At 41.6% G+C, this 22,170-nt stretch overlaps 1 protein-coding gene and 1 long non-coding RNA gene across 7 annotated transcripts in view; one reads left to right on the top strand and one right to left on the bottom strand.

Moving 5' to 3' along the window:
• The window catches only part of LOC127142346 (uncharacterized), a 135,633-nt gene that overhangs the window by 4,578 nt on the left and 108,885 nt on the right, over positions 1–22,170 (top strand). The window lies entirely within an intron of this gene.
• Positions 1–22,170, bottom strand: part of LOC108884788 (disco-interacting protein 2 homolog C) — a 167,521-nt gene that overhangs the window by 40,368 nt on the left and 104,983 nt on the right. For 5 of the 6 annotated variants that reach the window (XM_051069779.1, XM_018678874.2, XM_051069780.1 and 2 more), the window contains exons 5-8: positions 17,921–18,259; positions 6,082–6,243; positions 4,346–4,465; positions 3,146–3,343 (exon numbers count right to left, since the gene is read on the bottom strand). In XM_051069779.1, the coding sequence (XP_050925736.1) occupies positions 3,146–3,343; positions 4,346–4,465; positions 6,082–6,243; positions 17,921–18,259 (819 nt within the window). The remainder of the gene's footprint in view (positions 1–3,145; positions 3,344–4,345; positions 4,466–6,081; positions 6,244–17,920; positions 18,260–22,170) is intronic. The other variant, XM_051069781.1, reaches the window with a different exon arrangement.

Here is a 22,170-nt window from a genome sequence, read left to right as displayed (position 1 = left end):
AAACAAAAGCAGATTTACACACAAACAATCGAAGAAACAGATCAAAACACAGCACACACACAGTCCATGTGTCCTCCACATGCTGAACAGAAATCGATAACATGATTTGTTGGTAAATAACATCGACTGTGATGTTTACAAGAGATCAAAGCTCGCTCAGAAACTTCTGGCTCTCTTTAAACTTTTCTTTTTTTTCAAAATCTGAATAGAAACCTGTTTCTCTCCTGCCAGTTCTGTGGGGTTATCTGCAGTGCAGCGTGGTGAGGGTTGAGTTTAAGGACAGCGGGAGAATTCTGTATCATGAATTCTCTCTGTTCTACAGAGGCGGGAGGGGGAGGACGACTCGACAGGAAGTAAAACAAAACAAGTTTGTCCTTGTCGGCCGACATCAAAGAGACGACACCGCAGGAATGAAAGATAAAGGAGGATGGAGAGAGTCAGCAGCACACACACCACACCGTCTCACCGCGTCGTCGTCTCTCCGGCGGAGGACTCCTGAGCGCTGGCTGGAGACATTTCACAGTCTGGTGAGCGTTAACATCGCCTCATCATCAGCTCCTCGCAAATCAGTTTGTTCACACACACACACACACACACACACACACACACACTCACAAACTGTACGCCTGTTTGAAGAGAGTTGATGCTCTGGTGATAAAGTTGCTGCCTGTTCACATCAATCCTGTGGCTTAATGATTGTGTGTATGATTGTGTGTAGTCAAGTGTGCGTGAAAGCTCCCGACCAATCTGCAGTTTCCACAACAGTCCTCTCTGAAACGTGTAAACATCTACTGTCTTTCTCTTTTCAACTTCCACTTTCTTTCATCCTCCTTTCATTCCTTTTTACTGTTTTTCGTCATTTTTATTGTCCTTCCTTATTCTTTTCCTCTTTTAATCCCTTCTTTTAATCTTTAACCTTTTTCCTTTCTTTTCTCACATTCACTTTCCTCACTTCTTTTCCCCTTTTCCATCCTTCGTTTACCTTTTAGCCCTTCTGTTTTACCTCTTCTTTTGCAGTCCTTTCATTTTTGCCTCTACTCTTTCCTTATGTTCTTCCTCCTTACTTTTCTTCATTCTCTCTTCTTCTTCTTCAGCTGATAGAAAAACATAAAAATCTTTCTCTTCTCCTTCATGACAATAAAAGCTGTGGAGCAGCCTGCTCCAATAGGTTGATGAAAACTGTGGGGGAAGGTCAGGACCTTTAAAGTCTGCTCTCCCTTACACTATTAGTTCCTGATTTCAATTTTCCTGCTGATGGAAAAGAAGAGCAGACTTTTATTTGTATTAAAGTTATTCAAGGACATGTTGTAGTTTGAGGTAAAGGATCTGAACGTTCCTTCCACTTCCTTTGTTTGCAGCCTGTGTGATATGAGGCGTCCTCTCGGTATCACTTCATTCTCTACAACTCTAAATTCACAAGAACCTGAGAGAGGAAGCTCTGTTCGCTTGCAGCTAAAAATCTCTTTACACCCCCTGTGGACCACAGGCCATTTTCTCCGCTGCTGTTCGTGGAGATGGATAACTCGGATCCACAGCCGTTCAGAACAAAGGAGCTCGTTCCAGTTTGGATGGTGACCTAAACCGAACCCCGGGGGTGAGGATGTGATGTGATTCAGCTGCAGTGAATGTGTTTAGGGAGCTGCTGCAGACGGTTGATACATGTTTTGTATCGTTTCATATTACTTTTTATCATGCTGTGTGTTTGTCTTCTCACTTCAGGCTTGTTTTCCTCCATGTTTACTTTGTATTCTGTGTCACAGTTTCCTGCAGCAGTCGCCTCTAATGTAGGTAAATTTGCTTGTTGATAACATCACCACGAGTCCAGATGGATTATCGGACTACTTTGTTATTGTGTACACTGCAGTGTGTGCATTTCTTTCATTCACAATTATATTCTACAAACTGGGAGATTAATGGCTCACGGGTCCACTCGCATCCTCGTAACCAAGATCCAATACAAAACTGAGATCCAGATTACATTCAGTCTAAAGAGGGTGGGTAGGTTCTATCACTTCTATTGAAATTAGCATGCTAATCAGCTAACTCTACATCCCGTCTCAATTTTCAGTAGCGACTCATTGTAGTGTCCAGTCTGTCCTCAGTCCAACAGAGGGTGTACTCTAACCTTTAGTCTTTAACGTAACCATGGCTGAAGCTCTTAGCAAGTAAACAGCTGTTAATGCTAATGTTGGCTAAGTAGCGTTAGCAAAAATGTACACATAGCACCTTTAACCAACCTTTAACACAAATTTCAACCCAAACCCTGATCTATCTCTAAATCTAAAGTTGTTTTTGTGTCTAAATCTAAATCTAACCAAGCTTTCACCGCAGCATCGTCACATCATAAAGGGTTATTTACTGATTTCTTCATTTTATCTGCAGCATGTCTCCTGCCACAGGTAGGGGTCACAAATTCTTGAGACACTCCTGTAGGGTCGTATCAGTGGGTAAAGCACAAACAGGACGTTTCTTATGGAGGTTGAAATGAAAGTTACAGACTGTCCTGTAACTCACTCAGGATACATTCCAGAGAAAACAATTCATTTAAAAACACATTCTGAAAACCTGGTCCTTTGGGATAATAAACTTCCCCGTCTGTCTCTGCTGCAGAGCAGCTTTCTTAAAAGTGTCTTTTTCACACTTTGCTAATGTGCTTAGCACTCTGTCTGGCTGCCATTAGTGGAATTATGCTCACACAGCGGGTGTTAAACATTGTTTGGTGCTTCAGTTAATCAGCTTGAGGAAGCCACCATATGTGCCACCAAAGACAGGATGCAATTCAGAGAAAAACCCCTGATGTATCCATACTGTATGGGAAAAAGGCAGTTTTCATAGCATTGATCAGTTTGTTGGGACGGTGTATTGGGGACTGATTGACTCTGATGATTGATTTCGGCTGCAGAAGAGTCATGTGGGCTGTCAGATGTGTGTATTTATGTGTAGAAGAGCTTCGGTGTTGTAATTTAAACTCCAACAAAAACTAGAACATTAATTATTGATGGTTCTTTTCACTGAGTGAAAAAGTTTTTTTGCAGAAAAACATGGTAAAAGTATCAATAAAAAGTGCTAAAAGCCCAAAGCCAGAGAGAAAAAATGTAAGAGTACATCCAGCATGACTATTTTTATTATTTCTTGCTCTGCTTACCGTAGGTCAGCACGTAGAGCGGTTTGCCGTTGGTGTCCATCGTGGTGAGGCAGGGCGCCTTCGGGGAGATGGTGCCCCACCTCTGCAGGGCCGCCTCCAGAGATGGAGGCCAGTTGGTCACCACGCCCAGCTGCTCGCCCCGCATGGCCACCATCTGGGCCCCCTCGGCCTTGGGCTGGTTGGGGTCTGGCTGCTGGACTGGAGGAGAAAATGGAGGGGACAGTAAGATTAGAATTTAGATCCGAAACATTCATGAGGGATAAAGAGGTGATATTCAATGTTTGTTCTTATTGTCAAAGTTGATCTTTCCATATTGTGAGGCATATCCCTTCTACTGTACACAATACAGAATCATTCGATGAATTTTTGTCGATCATCGACGGGAAAATCAACATGAAATATCAAAAGTAACTCATTTTTATTTTCCTTTTCCTTTACAGGAGTGTTTTCATGCACATGGATTGACATATGGTCGTTTATACCAACATCCTGATGCAATAAACCTGACAATATGAACAATTCTGCTTTGAATGTTAAAGATTACCGCTGTAAGAATAATGCTACCCATAAAAGAGGAATAATTTATCTGGTGGATGAACTTTAGGCAGCTCAGAAATACAACATCATGCTGATAATACAGTATTTTTTTGATCAAATAATCATGTTGTCCCCTCATTATGAATTAACTTTGATTTGATTGAATAGCACAGGCCTGAAGAATGATACAGCGATGATAAATCCATGGGGTAAATGTTGTATCACAGAGAATGTTCACAGGAAGGAAATGAGCTTTTAATCAGGCAAAATACCAAGTTAATGCATCTTAACGACACGCGGAAGCAAACTGAGCCTTTCCAACATTTGCTATTCATGCTTAAATTATTAATCAACCTCTGGCTCTGCAGCTTTTGACACGAGAAAACAAAAGGAAATATTCATCAGTTGGAATCAGCTGTCACAGCACTGCAGACATCAGGAGATGGGGTTTTGGCGATGGTGATTTGTCCGTGCAGATTATTTTTCATCTGCGAAACTTTAATATTTACAGCAACTTAACCAGAAGTTCTGGATGCTCTAACTCCCCACTGAGGCCTTACTGTCAGTCACATGTATCACTGTATTTACGGTTATTACTGCCATCAGCAATGCCACAACTGGCATTAAATCTGGAATATTTTTAAAAGACAATGAAGCCGTTACCCTCCAGGAGCTCCTCGAAGTCGTCGACAAAAAACTCTCTTAACGGCGGCCGTTTGGGTCTCTTCAGAGTGTTGACGAGTTGCTGGATTTTGGCTGAAACTCTGCTGCTGACTGGAACACCTGCAGAGCAGGGAAACACACACACAGACACACACTTTAATGTGCAGTCCTAATTGTGCTTTCACAGGTGCACGTGTGAAGTGGTCGTCGCTTTCACGTTCCAACGAGTGCATCCCGCTGCTTCATCTCTGATACACAAAAACATCCCCAAAGATTTAAATCTACATTAAAACGGCACATTTCCTTGAATGAGCAATCAACAGACCTGAAACATGACTCTCAGACAGATGATGCAATTAACTCTTTCATTCGTTTTTTTGGTGATAATTCTATTGTCTTGTATCTTAAAGGTGCTATATGTAAGTTTTTGCTATTGCTACATAGCTAACGTTAGCATCAACAGATGTTTATTTACCAAGAGCTTCATCCATCCTCGTGTTTACAAGACAAGAGGTTAGAATACATCCTACTTCTTCATCCTCTCATGTTGGACTGAAGGCAGACTGGATAATACAGTGACTCACGATAAGTAAGTGATATTACCTGATGAGACAGGCAGGAGCTAGCTGGTTAGCATGCTAACCTCAGTAGAAGAACCAATGGAGACAGCTCTTGGTGAGTAAAGGAATGAAGACTGAACTGCCTGTTACTCTCGATCTGGTCCGAAATCAAAGTCAAGTCTTTCTGGAACAGATTTAGTGTGTATTTGATTACACATTGTACCCGTTTCACAGGCCAGTAATCATAGTTAAATGCCAGATAAATGGGGCAAAAAAAATCCTCCCCGAAAAGGTAATATGTTGATATCTAAAAACTGTTAGAGGGAACAAACAGAGGGAAACAGACCTCAGAGAAATCTCTGCTCCCACACAGTGAATCAAAAGATAAATCCTCAAAAATCCAAAGACAAACAGTTTATGATACAACTTGGTTTGACTAAAGCTCATCTCTGACAACACAAAAGGCTGAGGACCCACTGCAACAATAAAAAAGATTTAGACTCTCTGATGAAATCCTCTCAGCGCTTTGAAACAGAGCCTCAGCTTTGTTGTGTCTCTTTTACACAAACATCCCGATAAGCTCCCATCTGTGAACTCTGGCACCTGATCCATCGAGCTGCGAGCTGCGTTCAACATCTCAACTTGGTCCACGGCTGCATCAATCATAGAGTCTGATGAATAACTCCGTCTGCTGCAGCTTCATGTTCCTCCAGAGACGGACTCGTGAAACTATGAATCAGCAAACTGGTGTCCTAAGTCATCGCTGAGGAAATATCTGGATTCACCTTTTCAGTGATAAAAAAATCTGACCAGGATCTGATCACAGCTTGTGTTGATGTTAAAACAACAAAACTTTAGAGCATCCAAGGCAAGATTCACCTGTTTGACAAGTCACGTGTGACAAGTCAAGTTTTTATGAACTGCTCATGTTTATCTCATAAAAGATTTTCACAGTTGACTCTAAATAAACTTGGGTAGATATTAAGTTGATTTTCCCTTTAAGAGGTGCTACAGGTTGCCAAAAAGCTTCAACAAAATAAGATAGCTTCATAAGTTTTAGAGGAAAGTTTAAGTCTAAACTCGTCTAAGTGCCTTTTCAGAGATGTTTCACCTTGAAAAGAGTGAGAATCACTGAATAAATAAAGTTTCAAGTCATATTAGAGGATAGTAACTCACCGTCTCCGGTCTCCATCAGCTCGGCGTTGCCGTACTTGGGTGTCTGCCTCTGGGCTGCGGTGCCGGCGCCGGGGGCTCTCTCCACCTGGATCCCATCGGTGGCGGTGGTGTTGGCGGTGTTGTTGGTGTAGCCGGTGACATCTGGAGGGGCAGAGTGGTTCTCTGGGATGTGAGAAAACGGGGGGGATCGAGGAGGGGGGAAGGAAGGCCTGGTTAGTACCCCCACACCCCCACACACATCCTGCTGTTAAAAACATTTTAATGGGGGTTCTGACAGTCAGGACCAGTTCAGACTGTGTGGATACATGACAGAGACCGGGGTTAATTATGTTATTAGTTCTATTAGACACCACACTGTTATAATACATGAGGATAATAAGGATTATTACACATGAGTTAGCTAAGAAGGCAGAGAAAAGGAACTGGAAACTGAGTAACAATTATTTACTTCTGAAATGTTGTTTGGCAGTTAATAGTTAAAGCTGAAGTACTTCAAACAGTCAAAGTGTCAGAGTTGAAGTAATTAAAGTAGTCGAAATGTCGGTTGAAGCTGAAGTACAAGAAGTAGTCAGTTGAGGTGTAAGTGATTAATTTTCATTTGAGCTGGAAACTGGTGAAATTATTGATGAAACTGACTCCTCTGTGGAGAAAAGTAACGTTGCTGGTGAATTAAAAAATACTGTACAAGCTAAGGGTTGTCTTACAGTCGAAAGCTGGTTGACATTTGATTTAATGTTCGAAGAAACAAGGGCCAGAAAAGAAAACAGCAGAAACAGAATATTTTGCAGCTACTCGAGCCACTTCAATTTCAGGCTGAAGCTGAACTGAAGGTAAATCCTCTAGATATGATTATTTGTCCTCAGGCTTATAAATAATGAATGCTACTCTCAGATGGACAGCAAGTTGGCTAACATGATTACAAAATAGTTGCCTGATGATGAATTCCAGACACTGTATTATTTTATATCTATCAAACTATTTATACATGCAGCATTTAGAAATCTACTGCAAGGAGTTACCACAAGAGAATTAAAACCCTCATATGTATTTGTGGTTGGATGATCTATCACTAACTTCCTGCAGGAAATCGATGTTTGTGCTGATCTGACACACTTCACAAATACACACTGAAAATCCACCAGAACCAGTACACAGGACCCAGATCATTTCAAACTACCCACCACAACATACTGCCTCTCTTTGAAGAGAGAGAAAAAAAAGACGACTCCCACACCTTAACATTCGTTTTTAGGTCGTTTCACCCTCTTATTTGGAGCTACGTTTAGATGTTTCAGCCTGGTACGCCTGATGTTTCAAAGCTCCCACCGTGCCTCAAATACTTCACATTTACCTCTTTCATGAGGCTCGGCTGCTGTTCAACAACATCAAACGCTATTTACTGTTCTGCCCGGAGGGAATCTTTACTTTGAGTGGTCGGAGCATGAAATGATGCAGGGAGAAGGATGTGTGGTGAATCTAAATAGAGATGCATGTAGGTACAGCCTGTGTGTCATTCACTGTCCCTTTGTGTTCAGTTTGAGGGCTCACTTCAGTTTAATTCAGTAGAACTTTATCCTTATAGTGGGTGTTTTAGTGTTATGTATGTTTTACGGCTGCGAACGTTGTGACAGCAAAAACTGATTTTGTATGATGTTTTTACACTGCAAAATTATCTTCAAGAAGAAGTAAACAGTAGTTAAATAGTAGACAAAAAATGGTCCTATAAGTTTTTGAAAATCATTTGTTTAAAAACCCAAAACTATTTGGAAAATTTCCCAACTAAAAAGTGGGAATTGGTCTTTTCTCCTGAACATAGTAAAACCAATTTGATTTAAAGTTCCCATCTAAACTGCTATGGTTAATATTTTGTTTAACACGGTTTTCCCACATAAAAAGTCTCTAAATCAGAATCCGATGATGAGTCTGATGTGAGCCAAAATCTGCCACTAGAGGATGTATCCGAATGTTAAATGTAGTTATCACTTTATCGTTTACCATTAGCTTGTTAGCTTGTGAATCCATGTTTCTGAGACTGTCATTGGTGTGGTGCAGTTCCAAGGTGGAAATGTACCTAAACATTGGTGCAGACCAAACACACCACCTCATTGCGACAACACTCCCCAATGGCAGGGGCCTCCTCCAGCAGGACAATCCCAATCTGTGGGATGATCCGGAACAAGCCAGATCCACAGAGGCCCCACCCCACAACCCGCAAGAGCCAAAGAATCTACTGCCAAGGTGGTTTTAATGTTACGGCTGATCAGTGTATAGTATATGCAAAATCCAGTGATCAGCTATCAACATTTCAGCAGCCACATTCAAAACCTTTTTGCTTTACTTCTGAAAGACCCTCAGAAAAATGGACGCTGAGAGACACAGCCACTTGATTTAAACCCGAATCCTCGCCTCCCTCTTTGCTTATTCCCTCTTTTAGCTTCCCACGCTGAGCTCTGGCTTCTTCAGTCAAGGACCAGAAGATAAAAAGGGATCAAACTACTTCAGCCCACTGCGCTTCACAGCATGAAGGTTCCCTCTGCGCAAAGGCAGCAGAGCAAGTTATAACTGAGGTGCTGCTCACAAACACAAAGACTCCACTCTGTCATGAGTCCATAATTAAATCCACTGATGATTATTTATTTTAAAAAAGTTATGACTCAAAATGGTATAGAGGTGACCTCATCATATCATTTGCCTTTTTCTTTTTCAAATGGTGAGAAGATAAAGTTTTAAATTTCTACTATTGAAAAATTTGTTGGCAACTAGTGCACATTTTCATTCGATTAAAACCTTCAATATTGATTTTTTTTTGTCAGATTTTGAAGGATACTGACTATGTTATGTTAAGTACCTAAATACTTCTTCCACATAGGCATGTCAGAGGCAAAAACAAGACTATTAGTGGATGTACTTTGATGTCCATTGGATTACATTGCAGCAGCTGTTGCCAAGAACACTGCTTTTTTGCACCGGTTCCAAAGATTTTTGTCCATATAAATGATTTACACCATTTGCAAAACCACGAAAAACACTGGAGTTATCCTTTAATCGTACTTCCCACTCAAACAAACAGAACTGTTCTGCACAATGATGTATTTTTACTCTGCTCTCTCAGTCTCTCTCTTACTTAATATTTCATCATCGCTTGCTCTCTCTGAGAGATAGTGAGCTCCTATATGGACAGTTAGATCGCTCTATCATGTAGATATATACACATATACCATGCATACTTTAGACTGTATATTGTCTTTAATTAATTAATTAACTTTAACCTAAAAGAAAAACACTTTCACATGTTGAAAACTACTATTCTTTAAATTCAACATGTGAGATTTAAGCTAGTTTTATTGTCTCATTGGAAAACAGCAACCTCATCTAACGTAATGTCTAAGTTCTGTGGCTTCATTTCTTCTATCTGTACTATTTCCTGGCATCTACTCATTCCATTTTTCATGTTTACAGCCCCATGACTTCTATGACAGGTCTACTTTTACGCCAAATGCAAAAATACGAACAGCTTTTTGATGCACTGAGAAATGCTCTTGGAAAAGTCGGTGCTCTTCCATTCATTCGTGCCAATGAACCTGACGAAAATTAAACCGAGCACCGGTTTGAAAGCTTGAGAAAAGACCAGAAAAACAGAGAAATGAAGAAACAGAGGGGGAGTGAGAGGGAGATGATTCCCTGCGAAGCACTGAGCCAAAGCCAGCGAGACCAAACAGAATTTTTTATCCAGACATGGACTGCATATCAATACTGCAGCGCACAGCACAGGCATCCTAATTACTGTAGCACGCCGTACGTTCAGTCTCCGCAACATCTGGGCTGTCTGTTTGAGCTACGCTGAACTAGACATGCACTGTCTGAAGTCCTGTGTTGTTTATCTGTGTGGGAATGTGTGCACGTCTATCGTGTGTATGTGTGTGTGAGAGTACGTGCACACGCCACCAGTGACCTCATCAAAATGTATTTATGATGATGTGTGACAGGGAGGAATATCAGCCCAGGCTGAGGAGGATGATGATGAATGCCTCCTTCGCTGCTGGAATACCAATCAGGCCGGCGGGAGGGAGTCGATTCAGGGACGGGACATGTCCGTCTCCTGCTGTGGGTCAAGGAGGGTTTAAAGGTGTTTTGATGGTTACAGATACAGTGGCTCAAGATTGTCACACGTTCAATAACTGGGGATAAGCCAATCAAGAGAAGTTTTATTTTTCTGTGACAGACGAGCACCACAAAAAGTCGTAGGGAGAATTGGAGGGTGACAGTTCAGCTTACAAAGTGACTTTGATAAGACCAGAGTTTGTGGCCCATCTTCTACCAAACGCACATATCAATGAGCATGAAGCTGATGTTTTCCTAACTTTAATCTAGTACAGACTGACAGTTCAGTCCTAACTGAGAACCTTCAATCTCAACTTTTAATTGTGAACCTGGGCCTTATTTTTTGGATGTAAATGATTGATAGGAAGAAGAAAGAACAGTGTATCCAGCAGCCATGAACAGCTGCTGCAAAGTACATCCACTAAAGTTCTAGTTTTTGCCACTGACAGACTCAGGTTGTTACTATAAGTGTCTGACAACATTACTGATAGGATTCCTACAAAGACGGACCTTTTTCTCTACGTACAAACCATTTCTGCTGTTGCTGTTAACATAATTCATCACCAGTTAATATCTTTTAGAGAAACTGACATTTACCTCTGTGAATCAAATGTACACCAATACACGAAAGGCTCAAACTGAAGCAAGGACTCTGATGTGACTTTGTGTGTCTTTTATGTCTTGTCTATCAGCCTTAGGTAAAGCACGTTGTCTTGTCTTGTTGTTGAAAGAGCAGTACAAATAAATGCACCTTGCCTTTTAAATCAGACTTTGAAAGGCAACGTCAACTGTCCCTCAAGAGAAAGAAGGCAGGATTTATAAAACTAATACAAGTCAAGAATGCACTATTTAATTGGCTCCTGCTGGATGAACAACTGAATCAATTTCCCATCTCATTCAAGATGGTCCTGCAGTGAAATCCTCCCTCACATCAGCATTACAAGACACCCGATGAATAACACCCAGGGACTTTTGGTTGCTCCCAAACTGCTGAACTGTGATTCCTCATAGACCGCTGAGTTTTCCCCTGGCAGATATACGGCACCAACAGGAGGCTAAGCTATGGTGCAATCCCAACAGATCTCATCCAGGCGGCAGTCTTAATTACATCAAATATGGGAAGTCTTCCAGAGCAGTGTTAATGGATTCAGGGTATATTTTTTTCTGACAATGATGAATGGCTGATTAAAGGTCTGGTCTTAAGGCCTTTTCTTTAAGTAGATGCTCATTGTTCCCAGCAGTGTGGGTCACTGTGTTTTCTCAAGCAGAAATGGAGGGAACCACTTCAATAAATGAGAGTATCACATGCCAGATGTTGACTTGTGCCAAGTATCAAGTTGGCTGACGGAGTCTTGACGTTGTGCCTCTTAAAATACAGAACAAATATTACTTGATTGGTCCATGTTATTCAAGTTTTCTGGCTGATAATGAGAACCTTTCTTGACCAGACAAAAGCAGCAGTTAAATTCTTTGATTCAGTATTTGTAATTCCAGGCAGCAGATTTTAAGAATGCTGCAGAAAAACAAGGAACTGACACAAAACTAAAACGAGGACGCAGGCAGACAGCCTACGTTCCACTACCATCTGCTTTCTGGCTTAGATGAAAAGCCATTTTAAAAGCAGATTGGCTCTGGCTGAGCAAACAACTAAAAACATGCTGCATAATTAGCCAAATCAATAAAGAATGCTAAACAGAGTAACCTTGAGGAGAGGGAGGACTCATTCAGACAAGCTGCTATCTAACCTCTTTAAAAGCATTGTTGATTTTCCTCATCAACAATTCGCGCTCTAAAAAGCTGGAAGCAGCAGCTTTTTTCTTTCTTTTTGTTCACACAAACACACTGCTTTCATGCATCTACAACAACGCTCAATGCTATTCCCAGCAAGGTTAGCATTGAAATTATACTTTCTGTTGCTTTCACAACATGTCTAAGCACAAATCTAATTAGCAGGGAACAAGGAAGTCGAACAGCAAGCATATGACGGGGGACACTGGGGGAAATGATTCACTGAAAATTATGAGGGGAAAATACAACATCCCTGCCTCGTGCCAAGGGATGGCAGGAGGAGCGACCCTGCTTCTCGGCTCTCCGCCAGCCATGCTCCGATCTCAAACTTACCGGAGCGTCGTGGCCGAGAGTTTCCGTTCTCTACCATACCAGCTGGCACTGCCCTCCTCCTCCTCAAGGAGAGGTGGGTTAAAAGGCCTGCATGTGAGGAACAAGAGGGGAGGGGAGTCTTGAAAAGTGGTGTCAAGTAGTGTGTCACTCAGGAGGATTGACTTACTTTACAATGCCTTTTCTTTCCCCACAACACAGTCTTTACAGCTACATCTAACTTTAAACATGCTTCATTCCTGTGTAATTGGGTATTACCAAAGTTCACCAAGACGTAGAAGAAAAGCTGAAGAATGCTGTAGATATAGATGTTTTTAATAAGTACAAGAAACTCTAAATAGTGAACTGATGACTGTTGCATCAGCGATTTTGTTATTAGCTTTTAGAAATGCTATCAACTGCTGTTAATTGATAGAATGGTCTGGCAGTGTTTCATCACAAGATAAAAGTCTAAACAGGGAACGCTCCCCTCTTCCTGAACTCTGTTAAAAGGGCTAAAAAAAACTAGAACTGGTTTAGTTTGCTTGATCTCTTATTGCGTTAAACCTCCCTGCAATAATCTTGGCTGAGGCCAAGTCCACTGTCCGCATGCTTTATTTACATCTTACTGAAAGACAACACCAGCCTTGCAGGCAGGTTGATGCTTTGTTTAACTTTAAAGATTTTTCATTAAGCAGAGGTTAAACTTGTGAAGATTAAACTTTTCCATATATGTTGTTTGGTAGCTGTTTTCCCCACATCCCTTATGTTCAGGCTCCTCACCTTTACATCACTTGAGTAGACAACACCTTGGTGTTTTTACCTGTTCTTTTGCAGGTATTTTCATTCTATAATGATATATTATATATAGTGATATATGGCTTTTTCAGCTTGAAGACTGCATTTAAATTAAAACAGTGACAGTCATAAACATGAATATAACACAGGGCTGTGTAGAATCTGTATCTGTTCTCATGATGCTAAGACATTTATTTATTTTAGTGCTCAGACCTTGAGAATAACAATTCTTCAACTTTCATCAAAACAGCTCCATATGCCTCTAAAGGGTTTTCAATAATCACACAGCAACAGCAGCAGCACGAACAAGCACTTAGTGCTGTTATCTGAAAAGAAAAAAAGTACCCAGTGACTCAAACACAGTGTGAACCTAAACTCAGCCAAGAGTCAACCATAACAACCAGATTGTCTACAAAGATCCTGTAAAAAAGGGACCCGCAACCTGGAGGAAAATGGAGGGATGAAAGGAGTGACAACAAATTGGAGAGATATGGGGAAACAAAAAGTAATCTGCACACACAGGCAGAGCTGATAAGGGAAAACGAGGCTGTAATGAGGGCGTACGAAGAAACAATCTCCCTTAAGTATTTACACACACACAGAAAACACCAGAGACTTTATAAGGGAAGAGATGAACCACAGAGAGAATCCTGAATAGAATAATCTGAGATGCCGTTTGTAAACAGCCAATCTTCTGTTAAACTGAGAGAGCCAATCGTAAGCTGTATTTATTTAAACATGAAACATAAACTCTCGCTCTGATTGGATGAGCTGACGGCATCACCTCACATCTTTCTAGACGGAGCTGTGAAAGAGGTTGGTGTCTCAAAACCTTATGCGTGCATAGTAGAAGTACAACCTGTAGAAAACAGGCATTTTAAACCTTAGTTTGGGGCAAATTCACCAGACTTTTTAAGACTTTTTTTACAGGACTGACTGGTGATTCTACACATGCAGTTTTTATGTCCTGGTGACTATTGAAAGCAAAGTTACAGCTCCCTCGCCATTCATTTAGACAGGAGACTGGTCTTGTTTGCCCGAGGGTTCTGCCAAGATGGCTGCCGAATGGTGAGACTTGCCTAGAAGGTCTGAGAAAACAGTGGAGACCTGGATTGTCTTGGCCTCAAACAAGGAAATGAGAAACAGAGCTGCAACCCACACTGAGTGATAAACTCAGCAAAACAAAAACGAAAGGGCTCAATGAAACTTTACGCCAGCTGAAAAATGTACAACAACATGACGCAATGGAAATGTGTAACTGTCAGAGTATGCTATCAAAATAAAGCAAAAACAATAGACCAAAGTGGCTGCCAAGGACCTGGGATAAAAGACTGAATGAGGACTGAAAGCAGACAACATCAGCTGTGTAGAGGAAGGAGTCAAAGTCTAACAACAAGGACATTCACACCTGATGCCACCAACATTTACACTGAGATCAGACCACTACTCGCTGTGATTTGGCCAAGAGACTTGGGGGACTACACACTGGACCTGCACTGGTCAGTAAGTACGTTTCCATTCATCTGTTTTTATGACCTTTTTTTTAATTTGCTCATAAAAATGCAGCAGTGGAAACATCGGAAATTCAAAAATGACAGTTCAGTGGAAACAGATTTAAATCTGTCGTACATCAGAACTGGTTTCTTATTACCAGCTTTTGTAGCAATAATGTAAATCCATCTAAATGTCATATTATTTTCAAGCTACAAACCAAAACTGTACCAACATTTGTAAAAATATTTCCTCTTGCTTGTGGACTGGGTCACCTTAAAAGTCAAACAGAGAGAGAAGCTTTTAACTTTTTAACTCTGTGTCTTCAGAGTTCACCCTACCGTCAGTACGGCTGCTAAAATAAAAAGTTAGAAAATGTCACTATCTTTCTCAGTTTTGTCTTTGAACCTGACTGAGTGCTGCTCTGCCGAGGCCCACATGCTTCCAGCAGCTGCTCCCTTTATACGCATCTTTCTGACTTTGCTAATTTGAGGCTGCAGGGAACAGTGACACAGGAAATCAGAGGAAAACGAGTCCAAACAAACAAACAAACGAGCGAGCGAACCTGACAGCGTGCAGAAAACCTTTCCTGTCACATCTGAGCAGCAAAGGAGCTGGATGCTGCCTGGGTGGAGCCGGCAGGGGCTCCCTCTCTCTCTGTGTGTCTGCCCATGCGTTATCTTCAGAGCTGGATACCAACAGCGCCAGCATGAAAACAAACCTGTCGCCGCCGGAGCATTTAGTCACGACGCTACCTCAGCAGACGGTTGGAGGGGGATGAGGCACAAACAGGATTCTGTGGCAGCAGCAGCAGGGCAACTTTTTCACTTTTACATCCCTACTGTATGTTTTGAACATGGGTTGAAGCAGCTCCACCCCTGCTGTAGTGTTGATGCCATTTGAGCTGAGCAGGAAAACAGTGTGTTAGTATGGTTATAGCGCGTTTTAATGAGTGTAAAATGTCCTAATTGCCATATTTACTTTTCCTTAAATGAAGGTGTTTATTTAACTATTTGTCTATTCTTGGTTTTCAAAGGTTTTTTAAGGATAGTTCCGGTCCTTGATTATTATTGGCTGAGCCACGTTTGAATAAGTGGTAAAATACTCTATAAACACACACCTGTATTACTACACCATTCATTCATTCATTCATTCATTCATTTAATGAATGCACAAAAAACCACAAATATGTCAGTGAATGAAGCAAAAGAGCCTACAGGGATTTATGTTGTAGAAGACAGGGAACTCCCTATGCCGTGTCATTCACTGCAGAAATACTTCCTGTTGCTGACGCCCAAACCACCAACAATCTACGGTAGGTTAACTGAAATCTAACTAGCTGCCCAAACTACAACAAGAGAAGATGCAGGAGCAGTTAAAATGCACCTGTCCTGAGTCAAACACACCTGTACCAGCAAAGAGAAGTGAAAGGTTCATTCATCTCTGCTGGAAACAACAGTCTCCACCTACTGTAGCTTCACAAGATGGACTAGAAACACTGCGTATTTCTTTAAAGGACCAGTGTGAAGGATTTAGTGGCATCTAGTGGTGAGAACGCAGATTGCAAGCAACTGAAAACCTGTCCCCTCACCCTTTCCAAGCGTGTCCAAGAGTTTACGGTGGCTATCAGGTGACAAAATGGTATTAACTATCGCATCAACTAGTCTGTCAAGTGAAGAGGCTTGTTTATATAGCTATATTTAGATAATGTATTTAATTGTTTTAAAACTGTAGTAAAAATGGAAAATGGCGCTGTTTGGTTCGGTTTGTCCCTTCTGGGCTACTGTAGGAACATGGTAGACTCCATGTAAGAGGACCCTCTTGAGTTAACTGGAGTTAATACAGGAAACAGATGCACTGTTAAACCAGAATCTACACACTGTGCATGAGGATACGAACCTCCACCTAAACACACTCCACCACCCAGCATCCCCAGTTCACATTAGTAAACTTCAAAGACTGAGCAGTTAGCCCACCCACCTCCTCTCTGTGTGTTGATCCTCACACACAAACGGCAAACACACACATTTATTAGAAACCCCTCAACAGCCGACTAACTTCACCTACAGCTGAGAATAAACTCAAGGATAGTTGCTTTATTTAAAGACCAAATCAGACGAGCTTTGAAGTTGCAGTTTTTGGCCTTGTTGTTCCCAAACTGGGAACCATGGGACCTCAGCAGGGTCTTCTGAAGATTCTAGGTCTACAACAAAATATGAGATAGTTTAATTACACTGTTTATTATTTGGTTCTTAAGGAGATAAAATTAGAAGAAATAAATAGAGGAGCAACTCCTTTAATAGGAGATTTCTCATCGAGATCATTATCAGTTGGTGGCCTCTGATATCTCAGTTTAGAGATACTGAGAACTCCAAACATTATATAACTCATTTCAGAAAAATGTCATGGTGGAGAACAGATAGTAGTCATGTTAGACCTCTTTTTTGGTACGAATGTGTTTTATACAGATGTCTAAGGAAGTCTGGACTTTCCTGAAGGTTTTTAAAAGTCGCTAAGTATGCTAATATTATTAAAAAAGGGGGACTGGATTTTACTACAAAAATCTTTAGCTAAGGGTTTTAGGAGTTGGCTATGAGTCTCAGAAGTTGACTAAGCGTGTCTGAACTTTTGCAAAAGATTTGTAGATGTGGCTAAAATCATTTGGATTTTGCTGTGACTCTCTGGATTTATCTAGAGGATGATTTGGATCATGACTCTGGACCAGGATGTATCTGTATCTTTGCTAAAGGTGTCTGGATTTTGGTCAAAATTTATCTAAGGGTTTTAGGAGTTGGCTAAGAAGAATGTCTGGGCTTTCGTCAGGGTGCCTGGACTTTGCTAAAGATGCCTTCATGTGGTAACAACCTCTGTGTTTTGCCAAAGCTGTCTGGTGTTTGCTAAGGGTGTCTGGATTCAAGGTGTCTGTGTTCAAGGTTGGTTTAGGGTGTCAGGTGCAGATGGTGTCTAGATTTGGTTAAGGTTCTCTGGGTCTTTGTAAAGGGTGTATATGTTTTACAAAAGGTGTTTGTATTTGGCTGAGGGATTTGGCTCATAGGGTCTAGATTTGGCTACAGTTGGATAAGGCTAAGGACCTTTGTCTGGACTTGGACTCGTCTCTGGCTGTTGTAATAAGAGTCTGTATTTTTCTAAAGGTGTTTGTGTGTTGCTAAGGATCTTTGGACTCTGCTAAGGATGCCTGACCATGCTTTAAAAGGTGTCAGGTTAGTGTGTGTTTGGACCTCGCTAAGAGCCTCTTGCTTTTGCTAAAGGAGTCCATATATAAGACTGTGTTGAGATTTGAAGGATTAGCTCTGGGATTAGCAACATTCATGCCACAGTCCTAACCTCTTACCTGTCTTGTGGTGGTGGTGGTGGTGATGGTGGTGGCGGAGGTGGTGGTGGTGGGCGGAGATGTGGACGTGTTGCGCCAGGACGTCGGCCAGCCTGCCGCCGGCCGCCCCGCTGCCCCCGCTGCGTGTGGAGGAAGAGGAGGATGACGCCGTGGAGGAGGTGGTGGTGGTGGTGGAGGAGGTGCCGTGGATGGCCCGGCTGATCCAGTGCTCCATGCTGATGCTCCCCTCCCGGCTGGATGAGGTTCCTCCGCCGCCTCCTCCGTCCTCTTCTTCGCCATCTCCTCCTTCCTCTTCATCGCCGTCTCCTTGACCTTCGCCCTCCGAGCCTGAGGAAGTGTCTGAGGATGAAAAAAAGATGGATGACGGATATGAAAGAGGAGAATAGATCTTAAAAATAGAACCATAAAACAAGCTATTAGTCCATGATAGGGAAAGCAAAAATAGCTGATTTTCCTTTACGACTTTGCAAAAGATTTAGTTAAACCATAGAAAAACAGAAAACTAATTGATCTTTGATTGATCCAGTCCTGATACGGCTACTGATCCAAATACAGCTGTATACAACAGGCTATATTTAGAGACAAATAGAAAGAAAGTAGCTCTGGATGTTCCAGTCTATTGTCTGTAGCCTGGAAAGGTTTCAGCTCCCATCTGTTTAAAGTCGCCACAGGGGAGGAATGGAGTAAAGTTTGTTTGTGAAAGCTTAAGAGAGTGTGTGTGTGTGTGTGTGTGTGTGTGTGTGTGTGTGTGTGTGTGGATTTGTGTAGCACATATTTTGCACGTGATTTCCATAATGCCCACGGCATTATGAGACTGATAGTTGTGATATGAATAACAACAGAAGCTGACCCAGTTCTCACACACACACACACACACACACAGGTGTTGCATGTGTGTGTTTGTTTTGTGTGTGTGTGTATTTTTCTCGCAGGGCACTGTCAGACACACACACACAAAATGAGCAACTGATGGGGAAACACCTACAATCACCAAAACGAAAGCAGCAAAAAAGTCTTCAAACTTAAACTCGGATACGACCCATAGCGGCGTACGCAGCACCAGCAGTGGTACTGGACCTTTGTCGCCATGGTAACAATATTAAACACATGGTTAAGCGTTGTGGAAAGGTCACGATTTGGTTAGGGTTCAACCATAAAAACTGCTCGGTTAGGTTTAGGAAAGTTTTACAGGAAACAAATGTATGAAAAACATCCTGATGCTGACTTTGTTGTTCCTTGTACATCGTCAGATGCTAACTAGAGGTCTATGCTACAATTTACTGATGTTCCCTAAACACCTCACATGCAGGTAGATGTAGCTAGGGAGAAACCTGCAGTCCCAACTTAGTTAAGACAGATGTGTGACCAAAAATATGTTAGAAAAGAATGATGTGAGGCACTCTAATGTGAGATTTACCCAAGTTAAAATCATGTGTTTTTATCTACCTGTGCTGGCCACCCAGATAAAGCCTAGGTATGAGAAACACTGCGTTTTGTTTGAATCCACCTGGTGAAGTCCAATATTCTCTCTCTTTTAGCTCCATTTTGGACTCCACCAATATCCAGTATCTGGTTCTTCCTTCACCGGCTGGTCTCTGACTGTGTCTGTCTGCTGGTTGCTGTTGGTCAGGTAGTGTGCAGTGGCTTCACCAGAGCTTGTTTGCTGAAAACAGCTGCCTGTTGTGCAGCGAGTGGTGAAGTGAACAAAACAATGAGCTGAATGATGCTAAAGCAGCTAAAGTCAGTACGAGTCGTCACTATGAGCAAAACCACACTGTTAATGTGAAAATATTGATTAGTACTATCACCGATTAGTTAGTGTCTCAAATATATTAAGCACCTATATCATGTTAAAGCAGTAATCTGGCAGGTACTTCATGCCAAACACCACTAAATAAACACGACAATCCCCAGCTACCAGTGCCAAAATTTACACTTTTAAAATGCTTTTAAGAATTTTTTAACAAGTGCCAGGTGACGTTAAGTTCAACAAAAACTTAAAAACTAATTTTTTTAATCAAAGATTGTTTCCTTGTTTGGTCAGTGTTACATTAAGAAGCTGACATTTCGTGTTCGTCACGGATTACAGCTGACATTTGCGGTTTAAAATGCCACGGGACCAGACCCGGTCTCGACACGTTAACTCCCATGGTGCTTTGCTGACATGCTTGATTGGCAAATCTGTGTCTCGTTATCAGCGGGACCCTGCGGAGACTTCCAGTGACAAAACACAAACATGTTGACGAAAATAAGACGCTGCCAGGCAACGCGGGAATCTCGTGGAACAAACACACACGCACAGACACAGGAAGAGAAAAGTGAGAGCGAGGCCCTGACGCACAGTAGCTCTTCATAAAGATGAAATGTATTTAACGATGCATCGACAAATTGAGAAAGCGCAGCTGTGAAAAGCAGTCAAAAGCCAAAGTCATCTCTGCACGATACGACATGCTGCTCGGCAACACGCGACTCTGCTGTCCTCGAATGAACCTCACTGGCAGACAGACAGCAGTGTGTGTGTCTGTGTGTGTCTACTTTTACCGCTCCCTCCGGACATGTGCTTTCTAAATCTGCAAGATGGATTGTGTGCATTTCTGTGACTCCTCTCGGCTTGTTTACCTTGCTTTGTGTAAAATGGGGGAGGGAGGGAAAAAAAACAAACAAAAACAAGCTCAGGAGTCATGTGAATTTTCTGCATGTGAGTGTGTGGACTCCACAGTGAACAAAGGAGAAGAATATGCTGCGTTTATCTATCAGGAAAATGTGTTTGTGTACATTTCTGAAAGATTTATGTTCGTGGCAGCTGATTGTTGCGTCCATGTGTCTGTAAATGTGTGTGTGTTATATTTATGAGCTATATTTACATGTACAGCTCGTAGTCTAAGCAATGCCAAGTATTCAGTGGGCGAAATAACCGAGACATGAACGACTGCCCAACAAGGGTTCAGGTTTCATTTTGGATTTGGTTGAAATTAGTCAAATACCCACATTCGCTTAAAGGATAAAGAGGGTGATATTAATTTTTTTTCTTTTTGTGAACAAATCCCATGAAAAGCAACCAAAACCAACACTGAAGTATTGTCTGTGTGTAACATACACCAGTCAGCCAAAACATTAAAGCAACATTACGCAGGTACAGAAAACAAAGCCTATCAATCTTTTGACACATGTCCAAACAGTGTATATTCTGTCACTGTAACACGCCAAATTCTGTTTCTAATTCTTGATATTTCCGTTCTCCATTCTCTCTGACTCTGAAGCTGTTATTTCATGGTCAAATAGTTGCATAATGTGACAAATTTCTGTCACTGGAACTTCTTGAAAGCTGCATCATCTTTTAGAGATTTGAAAAGATTCAAGTCATGTTGAGATTCAGTACTGATTCAGATTTGAACCTTATCTCTGACGTTATTCCCCAATGATAATAGATTAAATAGATTGATTAAATTTGAGCACATCTACCTCTGTCTAGTTTTGGTTGAGATGGAAGAGGAGTAGATGGAAGACTGATAAGAATGAGAAGGAGAACGAAGTGGGGAGATGGAGAACGAGTAGGATGGAGGGAAGGTTGGATAGACATTAAGGTTGGGAAAGGTTCAGGGAAAGTGGGAGAAAATTTGGTGTCACCGAAATGTTCATAAAACCATCTTAAAATGTGTGTAATATGAAGGTTTGGTCATCACTGAGGGAGCTGTGTTTGTACAGTCCATCTTAAATGATCCGATAAAATGCTCCTCACATTTACTCTGTACAGTCTCCCCCTCTTTGTACTGTTCATCTAAATCACGTCTAGTTCAGTGAAGCTCTGAGAAGCTCGACCCTGCAGCCAGAGAGATAATGGCCTCATTAACACCCTCATTAAACGACACCAGTTCCATAAAGACATGGATGACTGCCACCGCCACCAGATCCTGCTTCGCACGCTACAGGGATGAAATCGACTGTGTGATGTGTCCGCTGCCCAATTTTAAGAGAGGTGATATCCATCTTGGGCGATTACAAACATATATAGAGGTCATGGCTGCAGGTAGCAGGTTAGACTCAGCGGCAGGGATCAAATCTGACACTGTCGTGTTCCCTCCACGCTCCTTCAGCTTCAAAAATGCAATTAAGAGATTGAGAGGAAAAAATATCAAAAACATCAAAACTGATTCATATTGATTACAGCTGTTTCTCTGCAGGGTTTCAGTCTGTCAACAAGTTTGAGTTTAGCTGAACCCTTCAAACTAAAAACTGTAATAACCTCTTTT

This window comes from Lates calcarifer, linkage group LG4 (genome assembly GCF_001640805.2).
Source record: "Lates calcarifer isolate ASB-BC8 linkage group LG4, TLL_Latcal_v3, whole genome shotgun sequence".
Taxonomy (NCBI): domain Eukaryota; kingdom Metazoa; phylum Chordata; class Actinopteri; family Centropomidae; genus Lates; species Lates calcarifer.
This window is presented reverse-complemented; position numbering and strand designations above follow the sequence as displayed.